The 24,349-nt window shown below is 42.0% G+C and overlaps 3 protein-coding genes across 6 annotated transcripts in view; 2 read left to right on the forward strand and 1 right to left on the reverse strand.

Moving 5' to 3' along the window:
- The window catches only part of LOC116318609 (serine/threonine-protein kinase 32C), a 102,359-nt gene extending 96,725 nt beyond the window's left edge, over positions 1-5,634 (reverse strand). The window contains exon 1 of one of the 2 annotated variants that reach the window (XM_039621397.1): positions 5,186-5,629. In XM_039621397.1, coding sequence (XP_039477331.1) covers positions 5,186-5,267 — 82 coding nt within the window. In that variant the 5' untranslated portion in view covers positions 5,268-5,629. Of the gene's footprint in view, positions 1-5,185 lie in introns of both variants that reach the window. The other variant, XM_039621398.1, reaches the window with a different exon arrangement.
- Positions 5,635-6,302: 668 nt separating this feature from the next.
- On the forward strand, positions 6,303-15,672 carry LOC116318608 (leucine-rich repeat-containing protein 27). Of its 2 annotated transcripts, none has more exons than XM_031737682.2 (11): positions 6,303-6,961; positions 7,100-7,394; positions 7,512-7,642; positions 8,072-8,130; positions 8,898-9,050; positions 9,833-10,028; positions 13,879-14,019; positions 14,114-14,219; positions 14,713-14,792; positions 15,269-15,389; positions 15,479-15,672. In XM_031737682.2, the coding sequence occupies exons 2-11, from the start codon at positions 7,182-7,184 to the stop codon at positions 15,590-15,592; spliced, it is 1,314 nt and encodes a 437-aa protein (XP_031593542.1). In that variant the 5' UTR covers positions 6,303-6,961; positions 7,100-7,181; the 3' UTR covers positions 15,593-15,672. The 2 variants fall into 2 exon arrangements, with proteins under 2 accessions (XP_031593542.1, XP_039477334.1); XM_039621400.1 differs by lacking the exon at positions 6,303-6,961 and adding an exon at positions 6,964-7,019.
- Positions 15,673-16,193: 521 nt separating this feature from the next.
- On the forward strand, positions 16,194-22,885 carry pwwp2b (PWWP domain containing 2B). Of its 2 annotated transcripts, XM_039621366.1 has the most exons (4): positions 16,194-16,382; positions 16,503-16,748; positions 18,926-20,650; positions 22,337-22,885. In XM_039621366.1, exons 2-4 carry the CDS (start codon positions 16,609-16,611, stop codon positions 22,341-22,343), a joined length of 1,872 nt encoding a protein of 623 aa, XP_039477300.1. In that variant the 5' UTR covers positions 16,194-16,382; positions 16,503-16,608; the 3' UTR covers positions 22,344-22,885. The 2 variants fall into 2 exon arrangements, with proteins under 2 accessions (XP_039477300.1, XP_031593504.1); XM_031737644.2 differs by having other exon boundaries at positions 16,194-16,748; positions 18,926-20,654.
- The last annotated feature ends 1,464 nt before the right edge of the window (positions 22,886-24,349 follow it).

A 24,349-nucleotide genomic window follows, 5' to 3' on the forward strand; every position in this document is an offset into this window, starting at 1 on the left:
TTAATGATGGCCAGCCAAAAGAGATTAATTCAGTCTGAATACTACATGCTGAACAACGTCCGTGCTCAGCAGTCAGAAGACACTGCAATATGACCAGGACAGTCTTCCCACATCTTGCGTAACTTACTGCTGAGGCCAATTACAGTGGACTGCCACTGTGGCAAGAGGCCAGTAGCTGCAGGCAGCCATGAAGTTGAGTGGAATAAAAAGACAGTGAGAGAAATTGAGAGTCTGCAACCGAGATGAAACAAAGTGAGCGCCTCAGTATTCAGCGCAAGTAATCAGCCATCTCTCTCTGCATCTATCTTTATCCTAAACCAAATCTGCTTTCAGTGCCTCGTGCATTTATCCTTGATGGAAAAAGAAGCTGCAGACATGCGAGTGCGCACACACACAAACACACACACACACACACGTTCAGTGTCCACAGAAGTGGAAATTTGCCTGTGGCTTTACATGAATGATCAAACGGATACAACAATATAACACCACCACAAACAGACAACACAATTAACAGCATGTTCTGCAGTCATAATCACGAACGCAGTTTAAAGACTTTGTAGATGCTCTGGAGCGAAAATAACAAGTTCACCAACTCCGTGCTGATGCTGAACTGAAACAGGCATTTGCCAGTTCTGCACTTTTTCCCCAAGTACTGTAGCACATTCACAACAAGTGTCCTCTTTCAAAGCTACTCAACAGACTAGTTGAATGCTCCCAGTTCACATGAGGACTTGGAGAGAGTGAATTGAGTCGTTGTCTAGAGTCTGGCTAGCTGTCAGCTCCTACTGACTCAACAACTTTTAGCGCAATTACCCATTCTTGATTCTGTTGGTTTATTCAGCTATTACTGTATCCAATTGATTTACCTCATTAATTGACTTAAAATCTTTAATATCTCCATGGTGTAGTGGTTAACACATTCACCTAATAAAAAAACATCTCTAGTAAAAACCTGCCAGATCAAATATGTGGAGTTATCTGCTGTGGTGGCACCTTGTGAATAAGGATTCAGCCAAAAGTAGCTTATTTTACTTAAAGTCTTTGTTTTTCTGATAAACAATGGCTCAGAGTTGTCATATTTGGATTCTGAATAACTGACACATTTTTTTAAATCCAGTAAACAATAAAAGAAAAATAACACCAGCATGTTTGTGTGTCTGTCTACATCTTGGCTAAATCTAAAGCTGCAATTTTAATGCTTGAGGTGTTGCAGTTTTTTCAACATGCAGACTTTACTTAGCCGAGCCGCCCAGTTATATTAATTCAATTCAGTTCAATGTTATTTATATAGCGCCAAAACACAACAACAGTCATCTCAAGGCGCTTTATATTGTAAATAAATACCCTAAAATAATAGAGAGAAAACCCCGACAATCAGACGACCCCCTGAACTCTGAGTGGGAAAGAAAAACTCCCCTTTAACAGGAAGAAACCTTGAGCAGAACCAACCTGCAGCCATCTGCTGTGAATTTGGGTATTATTGGGTACCCAAATATATTCAACAACTCCTTTTAGTACTTTTACTTTATGTTTTCATCTCTCCAAAACAACTTTTGGCAAGCAATTTACATCTTATTACATCCCATTTTGAAAGTTCAGTAGCTGTTAAACCAGTTAGTCCCAAACATTCAACAGGATCTGAGAGACTCCACTGTCTTGGGCTATTTATAGAGATGATGTTCAGCTGGCTGGAGAGACACTCTAAGCCAGGGGTCCCCAATCTCAGTCCACGAGGGCCGGTGTCCCTGCAGGTTTTAGATCTCACCCTGGGTCAACACACCTGAATCACATGATTAGCTCATTACCAGGCCTCTGGAGAACTTCAAGACATGTTGAGGAGGTCATTTATCCATTTAAATCAGCTGTGATGGATCAAGGACACATCTAAAACCTGCAGGGACACCGGCCCTCGTGGACTGAGATTGGGGACCCCTGCTCTAAGCAGACCCTGCAGCAGGAGGTGAGGAGTACCGCCTCGCCCAGCTTACCGAAGCTGAAGAGCAGAACGAGGACTACCAGCTACATTTCAGCTACAGTGGAGCCGACATTCAACCAGAGCATGAGAGACTCACTGAAGAGAGAGCTCATGAAACTGCTCAGTTATTTATGGTTGATTTAAAAAAGCATGTGCACCTCCTTTCATGGCACACTTTCACACACATCTCCACAGAATATAAATCTGTGAGAAATCCTGTGTCTGAGGCAGGCTCAGCAATTCCCCAATCTTTATGCCGAGCAGAGATAACTGGGCTGAGGGCGGCATCAATCTTCTCATCTAACTCTTGGCAAGAAACCAAATTATCGCCATTTTCTAAAATGTCAAACTTTTACTTTACAACTTCATGAGCCTAGCAGGTTGGCAAGGACAAGTTACAAATGTAACAAGTTCTGCACGCTCATGAATAAGAAAGACTGCTCTCAAATGGTGATAAAATGCATGATTAAATGTCTGACGGAGCAGACTCCATCACCATTTCTCCAAACATCGACTTCTCTTATTTTTCCCCTCACACTCTGTGCTGTTGTTAAAGAGCATTCGAGCAAGTCGCAAACTAGCAGGATGTGCACCTCAATCAATTCCACAGCCTCCCTTTGCTAATCAAACTACCTGCCAAAAAAGCCCTTCTGGCAGCTACGCTTCGACATCAACCTGACCGCCTGATTATGTTTGCAGCCTTCTGAGCCAAAATCTGCTCTAATATTACTGCCTAATGTAAGCCATATGCTGTTTTCCAAGAAGCCAAAGGGATACTGTTTCTAAGAGACCTGACAGGCAGCAAGAGACATCTAGAGCCTAAGTCAGCATCCAGAAGGCAGCGCATCTTTTGCTCCGTTTGTTATCGAGGCTCGGGGTAAAAAAAAGAGAGCCAGCTGCTTCACGAAGGCGGTGCCGAATCAGCGCTCCGCAAATGTTCAAGGTGATCAGTTTGACATTAACAGTTGTCTCTCTTTAATGCATATGTGCCCTCCACCCACGATGCGTACTGCTCCCTTTGTGCTCAGCAGATCCCCGTAATGACAACATTGCATAATTAACATCGAATGCATCTTTGCCACCTAAGATCAGGCCTCGGTCTACGCTTCTACGCATAATGACAGCGGTGGTGACAAAGCCGGTGATTAAGACCACAGTTGATGGTGGCGGTGATACTCCACCAACTGAATTTTTCACTGCTGGTGTTTTGTAGGTCAAGCCTAAGTGACACCTGCGTTACACTGATGATGGGAGGATAAAGACGAAGCTGATCTCTAGTTTTTCCCCCTCTTTTCAAGCTCGGCATAAACAAATCACACATTAACACAGCAACACAGTCTTGAAGAGGTTCTGACCTCAGCCTTAAAGTTTCCCTTTAATCGCACAGAAAAGCTAAAGAAAGCCAAATGTGCACAGCCTGCTCGAGAACATCTCTCCTGGCTTTGATTAACTGCTGCAAGTGCGAACGCCGTAGGGCCACTCCAGTAACCACTCCCCTTGATAGTGATCTGAACTACAGCTGGACACTTTTCCTAAAGGCAAGAGCTGTAGACTTAATTGGGTTACCCTTGTGTGCAAAAGGAGAGTACTAACACACACATACATACACACAGAGCATATGACCATATCCCTGCAGTGAAATGACCTCATTTACTCAAGTTTTCCGGCCAAATAGTTCTGCAGCAACAGTGGATTTTTTCCCCCCTCCTGCAGTCCATCATCAGAGATTCTGCAATCCAGTGCTGAGCTTATTGGGCTCACTTCCAAGAGGCTTATATCCCCATACACTGACAAGACATTACTTAACATTACTTTCCACGCGTGACACTATAATCTTGTCTTAATTATGCAATTAGTTCTCCGTCTTTGAACACACAATATTTCCAAAGAGCTCGTTCAGTCATTAAAGTGTTTCCTCGCAGCGTGAGCATGGAGGTATATACTGCGCTTCAGTGGCAAGAGCTGCGTTTTTTGGGGTGGGGGGGGGTTTGTGCCTTGAGGGCTGTGGCTTTAGTGAGGCAACGGACCTCTCCAAATCTGTCACTCTTGCCTTTTGCCTTTATGATCTCGCCACATATGGCTACAGACACGCGTCTCCCTCTCCCCGCTTCTCCAACGTTAACGTCTGCCCTTTAAAATGGACAATGAAGAAGAAAAGGTGGAGGTATAAGGAGAAAGACGGAGAGATGCAGCTGGAAAATAAATGCAAGTTAAAGCCCAGGTCAGCGTAAAATACTAAAGCACATACATTTGGTCTGAGATTTGGATTTTTACAGCTTCATATTGAGTTTGGTGAATGTGCGTTTTAATTTCTTTTGACACTGATGGTAAAATATAAAGACATTCGTTTAAATCTGTAGGTTTGTTTTGTTTTTTTCAAGTGGGCATTATGATTGTCGGAATCCTAGTGAGGGATTTTTTTAAGGTCTGACGTTTTTCTTTGATGATCATAGTGGACAAACTTCCACACTAAGGATGCCACTCTAGACCAGTGCTGAAGTTAAAGGTGATAAAATGACATACGGCTTAATGTCTTAAATAACTCTAACTGTTCTTAACTTTTATTCAGAGTGAAATTAATTACCCAAAAAAGAGAGAAAAAAAGAAAAAGAAAATGACACTTAAAAAAAAGACAATTCAGAAGAATCTGATTAACATGTCATTATTTAAAAGTTCCACACCAAATATCGCGATAATACAATTTAAGCGAGGTTAAAATGCCGACACTGTGAGCTATAAACAACACAGATAGCCCACAATATTAAAAGAGTGAAATGCCCAGACTAAGCTATAGTTTGATAGTACTGGTAAGATTTATTTCACCTGCTCGGGGTCTTTCCATGTATATGCAGTCAGCATCAGGTCATGTGATGAAAATGTACATTTAATCTCGCATTATTATTTTTATTATTATCATTATTATTGTTGCTGCTGCCTCCTGTAGTAGAAAGTTTGACTTCAAGCCTTGAAAATGTCCCACATGAACACTGTCTGTTCGCCGTGAGCAGCCAAACTCCGTCTAAACTCCTTTGACAGCGTTTAATTTCCTAACAGGAACTTTGATAACTGAGCCTGTGTACTGTGCCAAGCGGAGGGATACCGTGAAAAAAAAATGCCAGCGTAAGTGAGACATACACAATAATAAGTTCCAAACTTGTTAGTGCCACTTTTTGCTAGAGATTTGGTGACACCTTTGCCTTCACTTACCATCTTCCTTTTCGTCGAAAACGGGTCTCTTTGAAGAACTGTTGGCTCCCATCCTCTTCTTCCACTTGCCCCAGTGAAACATTGATGCTCAGCTTGCATTCCTCGCCTTCTTGGAAGAGAAACTACAGCTCTGTGTCGGACACCCTCCTCCTCAAAAGACAGTAACAACAGCCGTGCATTTCAGCCGAGACGTGTCCGTTATTTCGTTTTATTTCTCCGTATTTGGTCTGCCGACAATTTGACCAGCGCGAGTTGAAGTCCTCAGAAGGAAGCGGAAAGCAAAGTGCAGCGCTTACCGACGGACAGGGATGATATTTAGAGCTAACACTGTTTGCTAAGTTGGAGGTTTGGGCTGGAATAACCACTCGCTGCTCGTAGTGTTCAGTTGCCTTGCGCAGCCAGACCGACGGACTCGTGTTTGATGGGGCTTGAAGAGTACAGGCTGCGCGGAGAGGCACTCAGTTAGAAAAGCCATAACCGGAAGTCAGTCAGTTAACTGTAAAAAAATAAAAGCTCAAAAGGACTTTTCAATCGCCTCAAAATTATTAGACGATGTATTTATAGTTTTATAATCCTCTTTTTTTTGTTTTAATTTAGTGTTTTATTTTTTCTTTTAAATTGGAATTAGTTTCAGTTAGTTTTCAGTATTTTCAGTTATTTTTATTGTCAGCTATATCCCAGTCTAAATAAACAGAAGCACAAATATACATTTGTTATCTCATTTAGGTAGATTTATAAGTAAATTAAATCATTTCAATTATCTGTATTCTTTTCGGGGGGTTAAGTTTCCACTTTTATTTGAGATAAACACATTTTCCCACCCATTTTTTCTTGTATGTAGTTTATTATAATTAGCCAGAATAACTTTGTAGTAATGGTAGTGTCGTCAAATCCCTATAATTTGAGATTTTAAATTGCATACAGAAACTGAAGTGGCATTAATACATCAATATTATTCATCCAGTTCGACTCAGCAAATTTAGTTCGCAAGTGTAGGTAAATGTGGCACAATGGCCATCAAAAGTAGCCTGCTGAACAAAATCTCGATAAAAAAAATTTATTTATACTTGAATAAATGGGATACCACTTGCTTTTACCGCTTGCCCATTAGACCTTTATATTGAAAGCAATAACCGGAAACTACTAATTAGTATCCTCACTAACTTGACTCTTGCGAGAGTAGTGTGACAGTTGTTGGCTAATGAGTATATTCGACGTAACTCTGTATCACGGACTGTCGTGCAAATCAATACATTAGGAGCGATGTGTGGACGTAAAGCCAGGATGGCTCAGGACAGAGTGGAGGCTTCCCGGCTCGCGTTCACAACAGAGGGAAGCCGTGTTTATCCTGCCGCCCAAATGAACCTCAGTGAATTATTTCACAATCTCATTAGAAAATGGATGGGTGGAGTCGGTTCACTGACTGGGGAAGGGGATTAACACGTTATCTACAGAGTGTGCACATTAGGTCATTTGCGCTTCTTTCTTCTCTGCATATAATAAAGTATATAAACATTTAACTTAAAAAAATATATACATACAAAAATTTTACTGAAGAAATGTCAAGGTAGTCGCATTGGTCTTGCTGTGCACGTGGACAGCTGCCAGCTTGTGTTGACCCCGTTGCTATGGTTACAGCGTCAGGTCGCGAGACGTGTCTAAAAGTTAGCATAAAATTTTTCAGTTTCTTAGTTTTTTCCGACCTATAAAGTGTTTGTTTTTAGAGAACACTGAGCCGTGTTCACGTTGGTAGTAGTGTGTGTGCTGAAATAGCAGGTAAGCTAACACAGTTATTGAACAGTCACTTAATGGTGGGCTAATCCTTTGGTTGTGGGTAAGTTAGTTTAGCTCGTACCCAAGTTAGACGACGTCTCTTCATTTATTTAAAACTTGGACGGTTTTCTTATATTACAGACAAACGACGAGAAATTTCTCTGCCAAAAGACACTCGTGTATTTTGAGTATACCGGTAAAGCGTCTCGGCCTCCTTTGTGCAATGACTTCCCCGGAGAAGGAGGCTGAGCTTCCTGGTGCGCAGCTTAGCTTTGTCTTTGGGAGCAGTGTTGTCAGAGCGCCGATCCCCCGCACTCCTCCCGAGGATGCCGATCCACAGGAGCCCGCTGAATGTTATTCAACAGAGACGCTATGTCTGAGCAGATCTCAGCTGAAACATGTTCCAGACAGTCTTTTGAGAAATAGCAAGCTAAAGGTCAGTGTGGACTCTAAACACACACCAGCTACATGATGTATGCTCCAGTGGCTTTCAAGCAGAAAAAAATGTTTCTACCACTGCATCATTACTAACTGCTCCCTCTGTCATCTTCAGTATCTGAGTCTTGAAGGCAACCAGATATGCAGTATTCCAGGCTCAATGTTCATCAGCTTGCCCAACCTACTGTGGTTAGATCTCAGGAAAAACCTAATTGAGTCACTACCACCTGAAATTGGCTCACACAGGTACTGTTATGCAACATTTTTTTTAATAATTATAGACCAGTCTAATGTGCACGTGTGTTCATTTGAACTTATCTGGACAACTTTGAGCTTACACTTTACTCTTAAACCAAGACATAGACCAATATGGGACTATGAGAATGTCATATTTTGGAACATTTTCTGATCACCGTTAACATTTTCAAAGCTATTAACATAAGTTGAACACTTTATGATAAGCACACAAGTGCTACAGTTGTAAATCTAAATGTAGCAAAATGAGATTCCCAGGCGCTAAAAAGCATTTCAGGATATTTATACAATATGACTTTAGAGTGGCCTGTACACTTTCCTCCTGTCCGTGTACATTATACAAGTTTGAGAGAAAAGATGCTTTATGACGAAGGCCTAACCTCTTTAAGCATTTCATAATCTGTGTTTTTATGGATGTAGGTGCTTGAAAACACTGCTGTTAGAAGGGAATCCTATCTCTGAACTTCCACCTGAACTGGGTGAGTGGTCCCTCCTTATTAAAAAAAAAAGTTGTCATTTTCAGGAAGTTATAAATATTGACATGTGAATAACATGTATGCAGTAACTATAGAATTTTAAAGGGGACCTATTTTGCTTGTTTAAAGCTACAGAATTTAAGTCCTTGGACACCACTAGTGTCGCTTTGCATGATTCACAGTTCAAAATAATCATTTATCTTACACTGGGTCATTGAACAGCTCTTTGTTGATCATTTGTCCTAAATAAACAGTTTTGTTTTTTTGTTTTTGTTTTGTTTTGTTTTTGGGGGTTTTTTTTGGGGGGGGGGGGTATGTTTTCATTGCAATCAGTTTCTTAAGAGTTACTTAAGATAGTTATGTGGAACCACGTGACATAACTTTTTAAAGTCAATTCAACAAAAGTTTTTTCTGAATATAATGTCACTTCCATAACAATGAACATGTTGCATTGATGCAGCCAGCAACTACTGTGATTGGCCTGTTCAGTGCCATTGATTCTTTCTTGTCTATTTCCAGTTGCTTTTTCACCACACAGTAATTAGCACGTAATGCACCAGACACAATCATAAACAGCACAAACGACATTGTCCACTTACGCTCAAAAAATAAGTATTTAACTGAACATTAAAAAATCATGGACATGACAGAAAATAAGGAAACACATAATGGATCTCTTTTAACAGGTAGCTGATACAATATGAGTAATGTAAGCCTCTTCATTATTCAGTACACTTCTTTATGAATGAGTCATTTTTTGCCTTTTTCAGGAAATGTGATTACCCTCAAAGGTCTGAACCTGAGGGACTGCCCAATCCACTTTCCTCCACAAGAGATTGTGCAGCAGGGACTCCAGTCCATCCTCCAGTACCTGAGGAGTGCTCTGGCTCACCGGCCAGTCAGCGCAAGGAAGACCCCTCCAGGTGAGTCAAAGGCACTTTACCTTTGAACAACACAAGCAGCATGCACGTGCATCCTAGCCATCTGCTCTTTTTGTCAAAGGCAGGACAGCACGCTCACAAAAATAGCTCCTTGCCCTGGTACCGCTTCTCTAGTGTGACTCCTGTTCCCTTGGAGACGGCGCGTGCAGCTCAGCCGACTCCCCACCACCACCACCATCATGCGCCTCCTCCCTTTTCACTGTTCCAGCTCTGTAATATTTTTAGCCCGATGGAAATGATCGATAACCTGTGGGCTCTAATCAGGAGCTCTCTGTCACTAAGCCCTGTCTGGAGATAATCACTGTGAGAAGGCTGAAACAGGAGAGGCTGCTGCTACTGCACAATAAGCAGAGACAGAACCCTCAATCAAATTATTTATCTCCCTGCTTACAAGGTTATTAACAAAGATAGGATCCCGAGTTTCAGATGTAAATCTCTTCTCATTTAATTGGCCAAGAGAAGGAGTGTAGTGGGTTTGAATTTCCACATTGTATTGTTATCCACCTTTAGCTGTGTTAAAACTGAACATTTATTCTTGTTAGAAGTTACTTTTTTATAAAATCAGTAAAAATTTGTTGGTCACATTCTCCTCCACAGTCCACACAGATATTTAAAGGAGTGGATTTACCTGTGTGAATTAGCTTCTTAAATGCTGGTAAATCTTTGCCTCCTGCCAGCCACTGCAGCTGCAGACATCACTGATTGTTGCAGTATCTGTTGCCCCCACACCGTAGTAGTAGCTGCCATTGTTGTTTCATTCCCAGAGTTGCCAGCAGTGGAGAAACTCCAGCTGTCAGAGCTGAGGGGTATGGAGGAGCAGGAAGAGTCAGGGGATGTGGAGGAGCTGCAGAGGTTCAAGGAACTCAAGCATCAGTTGATCCTACTGGACAGAGCTGAGCTGGGCTCAATACCACAATGTGATAAAAACCTAAACTCCAAACTTCTCCTTTCTGACAGGAGGTAAGAAAAGACGTTTGGGTGGGAAAAAATGCCCCATAATGACACAGAGAAAAAAATGCACTTGAAATTCTTGCAAATGTATTAAAAATAAAGAAATGAAAATGTAAATAAGTATTACCAGCCTTTTCTCAAAACTTTGTTGAAGCACCTTTTGTACAGCCTCAAGTCTTTTTGAGTATGATGCTGCAAGCTTGGCACACCTATTTTTGGGAAGTTTCCCCCATTCTTCTTCTCTCAGGCTCTATCAGAGTGGATCAGGTTGGATGGGGAGCGTCAGTGCACAGTCATTTTCAGATCGCTATAAAGATGTTCAATCAGGTTTGAATTTGGTCTGTGGCTTGGCCACTCAAAGGCACTCAAAGAGTGGTCCTGAAGTGGTACTTTGTTATCTTAGGTTTGTTGTCCTCATGGAAGATGAACCTTCGCCCCCAGGTTTTCTTCAAGGATTTCTCTGTAAATTAATGCATTCATCTTTCCCTTGACCCTGACTAGTCTCCCATATTCTGATGCTGAAAAACATTCCTGCAGCATGATGCTGCCACGACCACACATCACTGTAGGGATGGTATTGGCCAGTTGATGATCACTGCCTGGTTTCCTCTAGAAATCATGTTTGACATTGAGGCCAAAGAGTTCAGTACCAGTTGTTGTTTTGTTTCTCTTGGTCTGAGAGTCCTTCATGTGCCTTTTGGCAAACTCCAAGTGGGCTGTCGTGTGCCTTTTACTGAGGAGTGCCTTCTGTCTGGCCACTCTAGCATGATTCTCCTCTCTCCACAGAGCAATGCTGGAGCTCTGTCAGAGTAGCCTCCCTGACTAAAGCTCTTCTACCCCGATAGCTCAGATTGGCCGGGTGGCTAGCTCTAGGAAGAGTCCTGGTGGTTCCAAACTTCTTCCATTTACAGATGATGGAGGCAACTGTGCTCACTGGAACCTTCAATGCTGCACACATTTTTCTGCACCCTTCCCCTGATCTGTACCTCAATACAATCCCGTCTCGGTCTACAGACAATTCCTTGGTACTGGGCATGGCTTGGTTTGTGCTTTGACATGCACTGTCAGTTATGGGACCTTGCACAGACAGGTGTGTGCCTTTCCAAATCATGTCCAAACAACTGAATTTACCACAGGTGGACTCCAGCTGTAGAAGCATCTGACAGATGAGCAGTGTAAACAGGGTGCACCTGAGCCCATGTTGAGTGTCATGGCAAAGCCTGTGAATACTTATGTGAATGTTATTTTCGTGTTTTTTATTTTTAATACATTTGCAAGAATTTCAAGAAAATGTTTTTCACTTTATCATTATGGGGTATTGTATGTAGAATGTTGAGGTGGAAAATGAATTAAATTAATTTTGGAATAAGGCTGTATCATGACAAAATGTTGAACAAGGCTGTAAATACTTTCTGGGTGCATAGTATGTGCTTATTTACTTTTTTTCAAAGAGTTAGTGGAGAAGGTCGGTACCTGTGTAAGATTTGTAAATTACCTATGAGGCTAGAGCCAACAGAGAGTTTCTTCTAGCAAAGAGCAAGAAACAGATGGAATCACACTGGTTCTCTCCAAAGGTTGAAATATCTGCCTTCCACCAATTGGCTGATGAACTAATTGATAGAAATTCAAATTTTCTGGTAATTTACTCTTAAATATCTCCTGGATTAGTTCTGTAGAAGACATATACTCTGTCCAGGGAGCACCATGCCTCTTGAAAGCTGGGATAGGTTTCAGAGATGGCTCTCTTGGCTCTTAAGGCCTATAACCTTCTGCGTTCTTCTCTGGTTGCACCATAATAGTCACATACAACCGGCTTGTAAAATAGCTTATTGTCTCGTTACACTGTAGTTTTTAAACAGATATAACATGATAACTAGTGGACTTTGGTGCTGCTGCTCCATATATTAGTGCAGGACATTGCTAACTTAGCTGTTTCCAGTCTTTATACTGCTCCTGATGTTAACTGGCTGATGTGTTTATCCATGTATCCATGTAATGGATCCATTAGACACATTTCTCTTTCCATATGTTTATTCTCAGACTGAACTCAAGTAGCCTTTTATCATGAAAACATCTGAAAACAAAACTTTTTAGCTCTCTTCTCCCTCCCTTTTCTTCTAATTGGCTGCTCCCCAAAAACATGCCCACTCAATGACATCAGAGTAGAAAAACGTCCTGAAACAGATTGTTCAGAACAGTCTGGTTCACAGGAATTAATTACATATGCACTGACCTCATTATTTGAAAATTTGGCCATGTTTAAAATGAACATCCACCACTTTAACAGTTTAATAAAACATACCAGGGTTCAATTTAATTGTCAAATAAGACAGGGGTTTTGATCTTTCCCTCTAACTCAATACACTAGAAACTGAACACATGCATTTACCAAAATGTCACACTGTGGTTTCATAAGAGGGATGAAACATGTGCATCAGACATGCATTTGTTAAATATTTTCATTGGGATTTTAAAACTGTATATCATACTGTTCACGGTAATACCGGTGTAATTTTGGGCAACGATAGGAAAATGAAATATCGCGATAGAATATGGGTAAAACGCGCGTGCGCAGTGCCTTTGTTTACATACGCACATGGCGGTGACGCAGAATGAGAAGAGCGAAAGTGGATCGTTAAATGAAATGGATGAACCAGAATTGGTTTGTAAAAATGCTGCAACTTCAGTGGTGTGGAACTGGTTTAGCTTTCGTCAGTCAGATACACAACAAAGCACTATTTTTGGTAGAGCATGCTAGCGGGCTGTCTTTATTACCGTGTTGTTTGGAAAATACAGCACACTTAAAATCAATCCTTTGATTTTTCTGAAAATCGACAGTGTCCCTTATAATCCCGTGTGCCTTATGTATGAATTCTGGTTATATTTACTGACCTCGAAACGATTTTATGTGGTACACGGCGCTCGAAAATCTGTCAAATGTTTCAGTACGACTTTGCTAAGCTACGAAGCCGCACCGCTCTATGGATTGTCGGAGCATTACGGCTATCGTAGGCAGGAGCCTCGCGGAGTGATACGTACTGTGCTTCAACATAATATTACCGTATTGTGTGTGTATAACCTCTTTTTAAGTTTTGTGGATATTATACATGGTTTTGCTGAGGATATGTCGGCCAATTTCCACTGGAAATGCCTTTTGGTTAAACTGTCAGCAAGGAATTTGCACTGTTACATTTTTATATAACTTTAATGCAAATAAAAAACAGCTGCTTGTTTAAGTGAAAATACATTGATGGGGTTTTTTGCACTAATAAAGTTGTGGAGTTGTAAAGTATTTTGTCTAGTGTCAATTATATCGTCAGTTATATCGTTATCGCAAATTTTCAAATGTATATCGTGATAAATATTTTTGGTCATATCGCCCTGCTCTACTGTACGCACCTAATTAATCATACCTTTGTTTCTGTATAGTGTACCCAGATAGCAAATATCTGTTGGGGCCCAAGTCATTTTCACCTACTCAATTATCAAAGGTAAAATTTGAATCTGAATTATTATGGTCAATACTGAGTTTTTTTTAACAAGATTATTCATAGGCTTTGGAAACAGTTGGACTGGAAAATTAATGTGAAGTTGAGGCTTTAAGGGAGCAACTGCTGTAAAACTGAGAACATCTTTAATAATCACTTAATCTCAGTTACCATTATAACATTATTTTACTCCCTGGCCCTCCGTGGAGTGGAGGGCAGAGTTTGTGGCCGTGTGCTTTGTAAAATTATGGCAAAACAACTTTTTAATATCATTCTCTGTGGAGGAAACCAGGTGATAAAAATCTAAGCTGAGAGCCCAGAGCTCAGACGAGCCATAAAAATGAAGCAGTTTGTTTGAATTTATTCTTTAGAAAAAAGACAGCCACCAAGGCCGGCATGATTCCCCAGCTCCCCCTTTTTGACTCGGCTCACTGGAAGAGGCCAGAGGAAAGGAAGCAGGCTGCGATGAAGGAGTTGAATGAGAAGAAGGCTATTCTCGAGCAGAAGAGAAAGTGAGCAGATTTTGGCCTGGAGAACAAGAGTTCTTTTGTTTTTTTCTTGTCTCTGATCTGTTACAGAGTGTATTGTTATCTGACTCTCCTGTAGAAGCCAAGTGTCTCTTCAGAAGTGCTGCACACAAGCCAGAGTCTCACAAGACAAGAAAATGTCTGAGCACAAAGAGAAGAAGCATGAAAGACAAAGAAGGCGTGAGGTTTGTGTGTGCTTGGGTTTTCAGCTGTCATCCTGCCCACCACCAGAGGGCAGTAGAGCACCACCTCTGACACACTGGTTAAAGGAGCGAGGCCATAAATATATTGCCATTAAATGAATCATTTTGATGTGAGTGAATGGGTTTTCAGACAGTAGCACCACCATGGTGGTGATGAGACATCAACAGCTTCCACTGGCGGTAATGGAGCATGCTGGAGGAGCCATCAGTGCTGATATACACAGGGAGACACATTATAAATCTATCATTTGACTCTCAGCTCCATTTTCATACATATATATAGTGAGGAAAGGGTGCCCATTATGTTTGCACGGGATCAGCCCGACATAAGGGAAAATTTATTGTAAAGGAAAAAGTATTTTTTCTTTTTTTTTTAACTGAACACAGTGCGGCTGCAGGCTACATCTTTGTAGGATGCATTGAGTTGTATCGCTTCACAGGTAAATGTAACAAGCACTTCCTTACCCTGTTTCAGGAAGCAGAAGTAGATTCAAAACCTGGTTTTGAGGACACCAGTGGTGCTCCTCGGACGTCTGGCGGATGTGAAGGGAACAGGTAATGACGAGCTCTGGGTCTGCTGTTAGTTCTGCCAGTATTACTCTAAGCTTTAACAGTGACTGCATTTGTCTCTGTGAAGAGTACTTGTCCTACTTGTGGTTTAAACTTATAATCATCTCATCAATGAGCCTAACGAGAACTCCACAAGTACCCACTAAATGGCATTTTGCATGGTTTAACAGATGCGAGTTGTGCTACTAAAGATGTAAAGCTAGAGACACCTAGTGGACAAAGAAAGACTACACACATTATAAAACATAAGCAGATTTCTTTGTTCCTTTTAAACAATGTTATGTCTTTGCAAAAACAGATAAACCAGATAAGACAGTGCCACTTTTCTTATTTTATTTTCACTGATACAAGGAAACAGAGAAAGTAACCCTTTGGGTTATATCTATAAAGGCTATAATACTTAAACGCCTGTATAGTGTTGTATATATAGATTTTGACCTTTGAACTGCATGGCCCTAAAGATCGTCCCGGGACCTGGAACGGCAGATTTGTGCCCGTGCCGAGAAGATACAGGAGAGGTGCAGGAATCCCAGGGGCACAGCAAGCGAGCAGATGGCAGCAGCGATGGAGGATGTGGAAACGGTCTGACCTATAATTCCCCATTCATTGTGCAACTCATTATATAGGTTAATATAGATTATTGATCTAAACTCCACTTTTCTGACTGACAGATGAGGAAGTTACAGATGCGGCTCCTGGAGAGGAAGAGAACTCAAGGACGAGATCTGGAAAAAACTTTCATGATCTTTACTGGGGACACCTGGCCTAGTTTCCTCGATAAGTGACAGAGACAACACACCTGCTGTTTGAGTTTTTGTGATATTTAATTGATATGGAAATAAATAAATAAAGCGACTAAATCCTTTTGAATGCCTGTTGTATTGCACAAGTCTTTAAGGTAAACATTTCAAATCCTAACTGGGCAAGGGAGTGTTTAGAAAGTTTCCACTTCACAGCTCGTGTGTTTCTATTTTTCTTTTAACTTCTGCAAAATGCTCTCTCCACTAAGCAAAGTAATCATGTTAACTTTAACTTACATAAAAGAAATACTTTATTGTGTCAAAATAAGCTTTTCAATTGTTAAAAGCATTATTGGCTCACTGGGCATGTATTACCTACATGCAGCCAGTAAAGCCAGTCTTTTAATAGTTCATTTTAAAGGGGAACTGGACGTTTTCAGCTCCAAATAGATACTAATATCCTCATTAATGTAATTTACAACAAGATACATTTAAAGTAAAGTGGCAGGTTTTTGTCAAATAGCACATTAAATGTTTTGTTTTGTTTTATTTATTTGTGTGCGTGTGTGTTACATTATATATAATCGTTGTCAGCTGGCTCTGCATCTTGTGATTATTATTTAATTTCCATTTTTGTCATCGTCAGTTTTAATTTTTAAATACGTTATTTTAAAATGCTTGTATGTGTTTTCAGTTTTCATGTGTAATTGTGGTATTTGATTTGAAGACGGACGCCATAAATCTGCCGCTGAGTTTAAAAGAGGGGAAAAAAAGCGAAAAGTGCCGTGGCATCAAGTGAATGGCATCAAGCAGTACAAAGTGAGACAGAGAAAGGGTAGGCCTTGTCTTGAGAGATTTTCTGCTCCTGTAGCACAGAGAGCGTGATGTCAGCGGTGGCAGTACTGTTGTAATTGACTTGGTGGGGGTGATGGCGTCATTTTATGCCCTGGTGTAGCCTCCTGCTCCAATAGCGAAGGGGAGACGGATCTTTGGCCGACGCGACCGTGGCTCCCTTGGCCGGGATCGAGCACCGCCGAGCCGGACAACTCACCCCGGGAAACATGGAGGCTGTGGCCGAGGAGCTGCGGGCCGGCTCTCGGGTACCTGTCACTATCGATCAAATAGTTAACGATACACTGGTGGTGACGCTGACCTATCGAGAAAGGATCTACACGGGGATTTTACTCGATTGCAACAAAAAGTGAGCACCATTTTTTTAAAACTTCTTTTATATATTATCGTCTAAAAATTACTTGCTAAATACTGCTAACGGCTAATTTACCTTGGATGCTAAGTCAAAGCTAACTATTAGCGACCTAGGCCTTTATACAAAAGGCTTGCAGGTTATTGTAGCTGACAAGGTGGCTATCTGCTAGCTTCTCGGCTAATGTTAAAGTGATGTCATTTACCATTTTTGCCTATAATAAGATGGCGAAATACTCGATTTTACGATGGAGGAAAACTATATAAAGGCATTAGCTCAGTCTGTAAAGACTGTTAGTGACTTCTGTTGAAAAATATCTACTGTCAGTGGGTTCAGCTATAGCTTATTGTTAGCCTAATCAAGGGAAGAGCAGCTAAAGCGTATCCAGTAAAACAGCCAGGCCTTAGCTACACACTATTTATTGTGTCAGTTTTATTATCATGCAATTGTACACAAATGTGAATGTGCACTATTTTTGTAGGCAAATGTCTGAGTACAGTAAGCTGAAATTTATTCAAAGGCAGCAACATTATAACCTGTCACTTCTGACCAGCAGAAACAATAGAAAATTATTGAAATACATTTGAATGATCACAACTGTGTCTCATTTTCAGTAAATCAAGCTTTGGTCTTATCTGTGTCCATTTTAGCCTCTGACAAAACAAAACAAAAAAATGGGGCTATTGATAGAAAGCACAGTCTGTTCAAAAGAGAACCATGCAAGTATAATTTGACATGTATCAGTGTCATGTCTTATCAGGCCCTCTTGTTGTGTGTCACATGTATAAGCCTTGTGTTCCTCCTGGTGCTGTGCACCTTAAAAGCCACTGGCTTTAGACTATTTATAGACAAGCAGAATCAGAACCTGACCAGCTTTTCCCCTTAGTATGCTTAGATGGTTTTTCATGCAAGAGCTCATGCTGTACTGAAAATAACCCACCCAAATGGGAAAAGGTCGGCCTTGGAATAACTTAAAATAGGCCTTTATTTTAGGCCTTGTCACTGACAAAATTTGACTAATTCCTCCTTTTCAGCTCATGGCAGTACACTTCCTGTCATTGTCCGATGCAAACAGATTGTTGCATTATTTTTTTTAATCTTATTGTCTAGTCCTATCATTCTGACAGATCTCCACCACAGCATAAAAAGGCAACAGTGTGGTGAATCATGCCTGGCCATATTCTGCGTCCTTGTACTGCGCTTAACTATTACTGTGTGTTCCCTACTACATACGGCCTCGTTTGTGCTGCGTTAATCAGAGTAAAGACTGATATTCAGCAGCTATAGGGGCACATATTTTGTTATGGGAGCCTAAATGTTTATAGCTAAGGGGAACAAGCCTCACCAGGAGACTATTATTTGGAGATGCCTGCCAACTACTTCTCTTGGGGAGGAAAGCAGGCTCCCCAAATGTGCACTAATTAATAATCTTACCGCACATAAGCCCCAAGTAGACACGGATGCAAAAACAAACTGAAATCTCCTGGCTCCTTCCCTACCTCTCTGAATCCCGAGTGATTCATGGGATTGTTTTTGTTCAGTCAGATGTTGGGGAGGAGGGGGTGGTCTCGGGCATCCTGTAGTCTCTTTGTCTGTTGTCTCCTGACTAAGGCAGCACAGCTATGTTACTGTTGCTTGCCAGCCACCTCTCAAAGACTTTCTTGGCAGTTAGGACCTCACTGGACATGTTTGCTGATCCCAGTGTGTTTAAAAAAAGCACACACACACACACACACAGAAATCACATTAAAATCACTTAGGGAAAATTCAGCAGCACTGTTGCTTCTGTGGCCTGAGGCTGAGGCACAGATAACTGTCTGTCTGCTTGCACAACAAACCCCAACCCCCACATGTTAAGAAACTTCAGCACCCAGGTGACAGGGAGAGTGACATCAATGTCTCGCGTCAAAGTAAAACCAAAACTAGTTATATGTGTTATTTATTTTTTTTTCAACAAGACGAACAGTTTTGGCTGTTCTTTTATTGTTTCAGTGCTGTCCTACTTGCCTCAGGTTGTGTCACATGTTGCAATCCAGGCATATTGTTCTAATGGAGGGGATTGTTGAAGCAAAAACTCTCAGGGTTTAGCACGACTGTACCATCTTTGCTGTATAAAGCTTAACAAGATCCACAGCTATTTATACACTGTTTCTTTTTTCTCTCGTTTATTTTAGGAGTGGGCTATTTTGTCTACCAGATTTCACAGCAAAACTCGGGGACTGCCAAGAATCTAAACCTGCTTCTGAAATCCCAGAAGTTCTGAGCGAGGACTCGGTTTCCAAATCTCCCAGCCAGGTTTCACACAGACCAAAGGATGAAAACACTCTCCCTGAAAGCAGCATACCTACACCTCCTCTACCCTGCCCTGTTCCCACACCAGTGCCAGCTGGACAGACTCCTTATCCTCCTTATTTTGAAGGAGCCCCCTTCCCCCAGCCCTTATGGGTGCGCCACACCTACAGCCAATGGGTACCTCAACCCCCTCCGCGACCAATCAAGAGAAAGAAGAGGCGAACGCGAGAGCCCGGCCGTATGACCATAAGTACTATCCGTCTGCGGCCTCGGCAGGTACTGTGTGAAAAGTGCAAGAACACGCTAAATAGTGACGAGGACAGCAAAGATGGCATGAGCAACACCAAGACCTCTAGAAAAGAAAATTCACTACAGAGTGACGATGACGGCTACGACAAGGATACCCCTAATAAGTTGTCGAGAAAAGAGGACGCAGTCACAGCCAAGGACACTAAAAGACGGGAAAATGGCACCAGCCTTGATAGTAAGCGTCTCAGAAAGGACAAAAGGTGCGAGGCTGATGGGGAGAAGTACCCTGGAACTGATGTTATTCCCCACAGTCCCGTCATAAAGATCTCCTACAGCACTCCACAGGGCAAGGGGGAGGTTATGAAGATCCCGGCGCGAGTCCACGGTTCAGTCAAACCATTCTGCCCCAAACAGCTGGTGCAGAATGGCGTGGGGGAAAACGACAAGACGACTTCTGATGTCACCAAGGAACAGCGGCACATTCTAGATGCCACAAGGTCTGGCCTCACTGTGTCCATTCCCAAACTCAAACTAACAAGACCTTTTGCAAATGTAGGTCAGGACACACCTTCTCCAAAGATCCGTTTGAGACCCCCTCAGAGGGACACTGAGGAGAGCGTGGTCGAGTATGATGCGGAACTTGTTGGAGGCACCAGGAGACGGAGCCCTAGGGGGCCCGGGCCGTGTCTCCCACACTCTGAAGACTCAGGAGAAGGCAAGAACTCTCTGGAATTGTGGTCAGGGAGTTCAGGTGAGGAGGCGGATCGTGGCCACGGCGACCTCACCCTTCTCATTAACTTCCGTAAGCGTAAAGCGGATTCTTCTAGCTTGTCGGTGTGCAGCAGCGACAGCCTGGACGAATCCAAGTCCTTCAGCTCGGACGGCACCTCACCAGAGCTGTGCGATCTGGCGCCTGGTGAAGACCTCTCTGTAACCTCATCTTCTGTACCTTCACGGGACGACTGCAAGACGGTGCCGCCTCTCACAGTGCGGCTTCACACCCGCAGCATGACAAAGTGCGTGACAGAAGAAGGTCACGCCATAGCGGTGGGTGACATCGTGTGGGGGAAAATCCACGGCTTCCCCTGGTGGCCCGCACGCGTCCTGAGCATCAGCGGCACTCGCAAGCAGGAGACAGCCAGTTGCGAGGCCCAGTGGCCCCAAGCCAAGGTGGCGTGGTTCGGTTCACCCACAACCTCCCAGCTTTCTGTTGCCAAACTGTCGCCCTTCAGAGAGCTCTTCAGGTCCCGCTTCAACCGGAAGAAGAAAGGGATGTACCGGAGAGCTATCCTGGAGGCAGCCAAGGCCATGGGTCACATGAGCCCGGAGATTACGTCGCTGCTTTCTCACTGCGACACGTAGGTGAGTTCATAGCACTTACATGCACCTGTATCACTTCTTACTACAAACAGAATATTACAGAAATCATTACCGAGCACCTGCATTTTTCAAACAATGTCTACATGGTAGATGAAGTAAACGCTTTAAGTGAACCTAAGAGGATAATACAAGCATCCAGTTGGTGTTGTCGTTGTGTGCTTCCCCCCCCACAAAAAACAAAACAAAAAAACAAGGCCCACACAAAGACACGGACCAACACCAACTGGCTGCTTGTATTTTAGATTGTTGTTTTTTTTTTAGATAACAAAAAAAAACTCAGTCTAGTCATCAGTGGCCCAACTGGTAGTTTTAATCACAATGATTGACTATGAGAAACAAGTCTGACTCAGCAAGAACAAATGTTGGGAAAATTACAGCACAGAGCTGGTGCGGATGAGCAAGAGCCGCCATCGTAGAAATGTTGGCTGTGCAGACACAATACAAGCTGCACGCATGAGTCAGTTGATTGACAGTAAGTCGGCATGTTTCTCAGTTTTTGGCATTTTTTGATTTTGTTTTGTTTCTTAATATGAACCTTTTCTTTCTTAAACTGTTAGAAATTGAGTAACTTTGATATTTGCTTTGATTCTATGATTTGACCCAAAAAAAGCGCACACACCAGAAAGAATGTATAGCTAAGCTAAAAGTGTATGTTTTGAATTTATTTCAATTGTTTCCCTCTTGATTGTATTCATTTCTCCTGTTTGCTATTTATTCCTTTATATTTTATGCCGGCACAGTTGGTATAGAGCCCCACAATTTTGTAGTACAAGTACAATAAAGGGGTACTATTATAAAGTCATTTGTTAAATATTCCCCATGCCTCTCAGGCTTTATTCACCAGCTCTTCCCTCAAATATCTGTGAAACGTGTAATTTGACGATCATGTTAAACTTTAGGGCTGAGCTATAAGAAAAAGAGCTTCTGCTCCAACCCGCTCTAGTACCAAACACTTTGAGCTGTGTCGTGCCAGCCTCGCTGCATTCACGTCCTGAAACAGGTGCTGTGTTTGAGGCAGCAGAGCAAACATTAACACAAGCTCTAATGAAGGCACAGGCTGTGTGGCTGCCTGTCAACAGGGACGGTTTGTTTAAAAGACTCATTTCAGAAAGGAACTCGCATCAGGCTGTACTGCTTCAAGCAATCGGAGTGCATGACCATAAGTTGTTTCTTTTTTTTAAAGTCATCTCCCATTTTGGTTGTTGTCCAAGTGCGGTGACCTAGCCTGGGTAGCCAAGCAGCAGGTTCCTCAACATACACTCAAATGTTAAATATTGTCTTTGAGTGATAGAAGGGGCAAACAGACCATTTCCAACCCCACTGTTTACTCTGTTACGAGCTCAGCAGCCAAGAGGGAATTGGTTATAGCAGAGGATAAACAGTAAGGGGTTAAGGCAAGCCTATATTTGGTGCCTTTTCCAGACCTCATAAAGGAAGCGTTTTTCTTCCTCTGTCAGCTACACAGAGGTTTGGAAAGTAGTTAACATTCTGCTAACAGTGCTTTGCAATTTTCACATGACTGATGTAACATGTTGAGTGCCACACCAAATGCACTGCTGATTCTTGCAGACTCAGTTAAAAATTACCTGCACCAGATGCATGACCTGCCTTGTTTGCTCATTGTCTATCCCCCTTTTGCCTCTCTCTCTCTCTTTTTTGCATAGAGCCTGAGGACTGAAGACAAGTCTCCGAGGTTTTTCTGAATTCTCAGACTATGTCATCAAGACCCAGGAGGGAGTACGTGTGGTTGCCACGGCTACTATTTATACGCCCTCTCATTTTTAAATTTTTTTTTTTTTTTCTCACAAGGCTGGTGGAAAATGGCCGCCAAGGTGGAGTGTTCTTGAGACCGGATAAGGGAGCAAAAAATATAAAGGCCTGGCATCTCATGGTCTTCTATGAACTATAAACTATTCCTCCTTTTTTTTTTTTTTTTTTTTTTCCTAGATTTAATCATATTTCAGTAGAGCCGAATAACAACACTACAAGGACCTGAATGTATTTATTGTCTGTAATGTTTTATTATGATCCAGTAAGTTCACCCTTTCTACTACAGTCTCGCAAAAACCTCCCAATCTGCTGCTGTCATTATCGCGGGCCTTGCCGCCGTCGTCGTTTGGCTCCAAGGTTCCCCTCCTCCAGCCAAGAAGGAGCCTCCATCTCCCTTCTCTTCCTCCTCCATCCCTCGGACACAAGTTTAAAAAAAAAAAAAAGAAAAAAGAAAAGTCTTACCCCGAAACATCTTTTCCTCTGAAAATGTGAACAGCTCCATCCAGAGACAGTAGTGACTGTTTCCAGCTAGCGATCACAGTGTTTCATCCTCGTAGCCTTCCGTGACATTAGTTGGATTTGTGGATGTATTTATACTGAACTCTGTTCCTCTCCTGATTCATGTCGTGTCTCTTTTCCATTTCATTTTCTAACGTTACGAGTGTCACGTCGGCGTACTCTACCCCTCCCAACGCTTTTGTTTTGTTTTTTTTCCCTGAGAACCATTATTAATTATTTAAAAGCGTCACGTTTAAGAAAAAAAGCACTTTATCTGTACCTTGGTGGCCTGCTGTAAGCTCACTGTCTGAAACACTTTTGCGAGATACAGCCCTGTTAGGCTGCAGGGGAATTCAAAAGTCTTTGTGGTTGACTATCCATGGCCTTGGAGATACAAAACAACTTTTTTTTTTTTTTTTTTTTTTTTTTTTTTTTGGTCTTTTTAGTCGTACAATTTCGGGGACACCAGACACAGATGGTTGTGTACACTGTATTCTCGCATTTTGACTTGGGTGCGTTTCTCTCTCACTACAAAAAAAATCTCCATGTTTTAACATTTCCACTGGATAAACATGGACGAACAAGCGCATCAAAAGTCCCCTATGCATTATCAGTTAAAGCTTTATGAGTGACTTTGGGAGAAGAAGAAAAAATAACATGCTGTAAGAATACTGTGAATTCAACTGCTGAGTGTGCTGAAGATAAAAGAAAAAAACCTGCTTGCTACTAGTTGTAGCAGTTATATTGAGACATCAGGCAAAAGCAGACTGCGCCACTGACCTTTAGTGACCTTTTGTGTTGAAAGCAGCACGGTTGGATTTAGAGGGGAAGGGAGGGAAAAGACGAGGCGGCCCCGTCGGTGTTTAAAAACGTAACTTAAGGTTGCGCGCGGTCACACTCAGCAGACCGCTCCGTCTGCTTTCTGTCCGCCTGGAAACGATTCGTTCCCATCGAGGCTCGCTGTCAGCGAAGCGTATTTTTAAAGGGGAGCAGTTTAATGCACTCTTCCTTTTTTTTTTTTTTTTTTTTTTTTTTTTGATAATCTGCAGTTTGACGGTTTGTAGTCAAGCGCAGCGAGGTCCCAGGCAGCCTTACAGTCTAAGAGTCTATACGTACGTATGCCTGAGAGGGGAAGTGGTCGACAGGATTTTTCCCCACATATGAGCAACATGGCTGTCTACTGTTGCCCACATTGGTCAATGATATTAGCTACTTTTTTTTTTCTTTTTTTTCTTTTTTTTACATGTACTGTACATAAAATAAAATATACAAGCAATACTTGTCACTTTGTCATTGATGATCAAAAGGGCTCCTGTTTTTGTCGTACCTCATGTTAGTGTAGTCCATTAATTGACTTCAGAAGGGGAGGAGTGACGTCTGATATTGTAGCAATATTATCAGAGTTATTT

Source organism: Oreochromis aureus, linkage group 13 (genome assembly GCF_013358895.1).
Source record: "Oreochromis aureus strain Israel breed Guangdong linkage group 13, ZZ_aureus, whole genome shotgun sequence".
In the NCBI taxonomy this organism is placed as follows: Eukaryota; Metazoa; Chordata; class Actinopteri; order Cichliformes; family Cichlidae; genus Oreochromis; species Oreochromis aureus.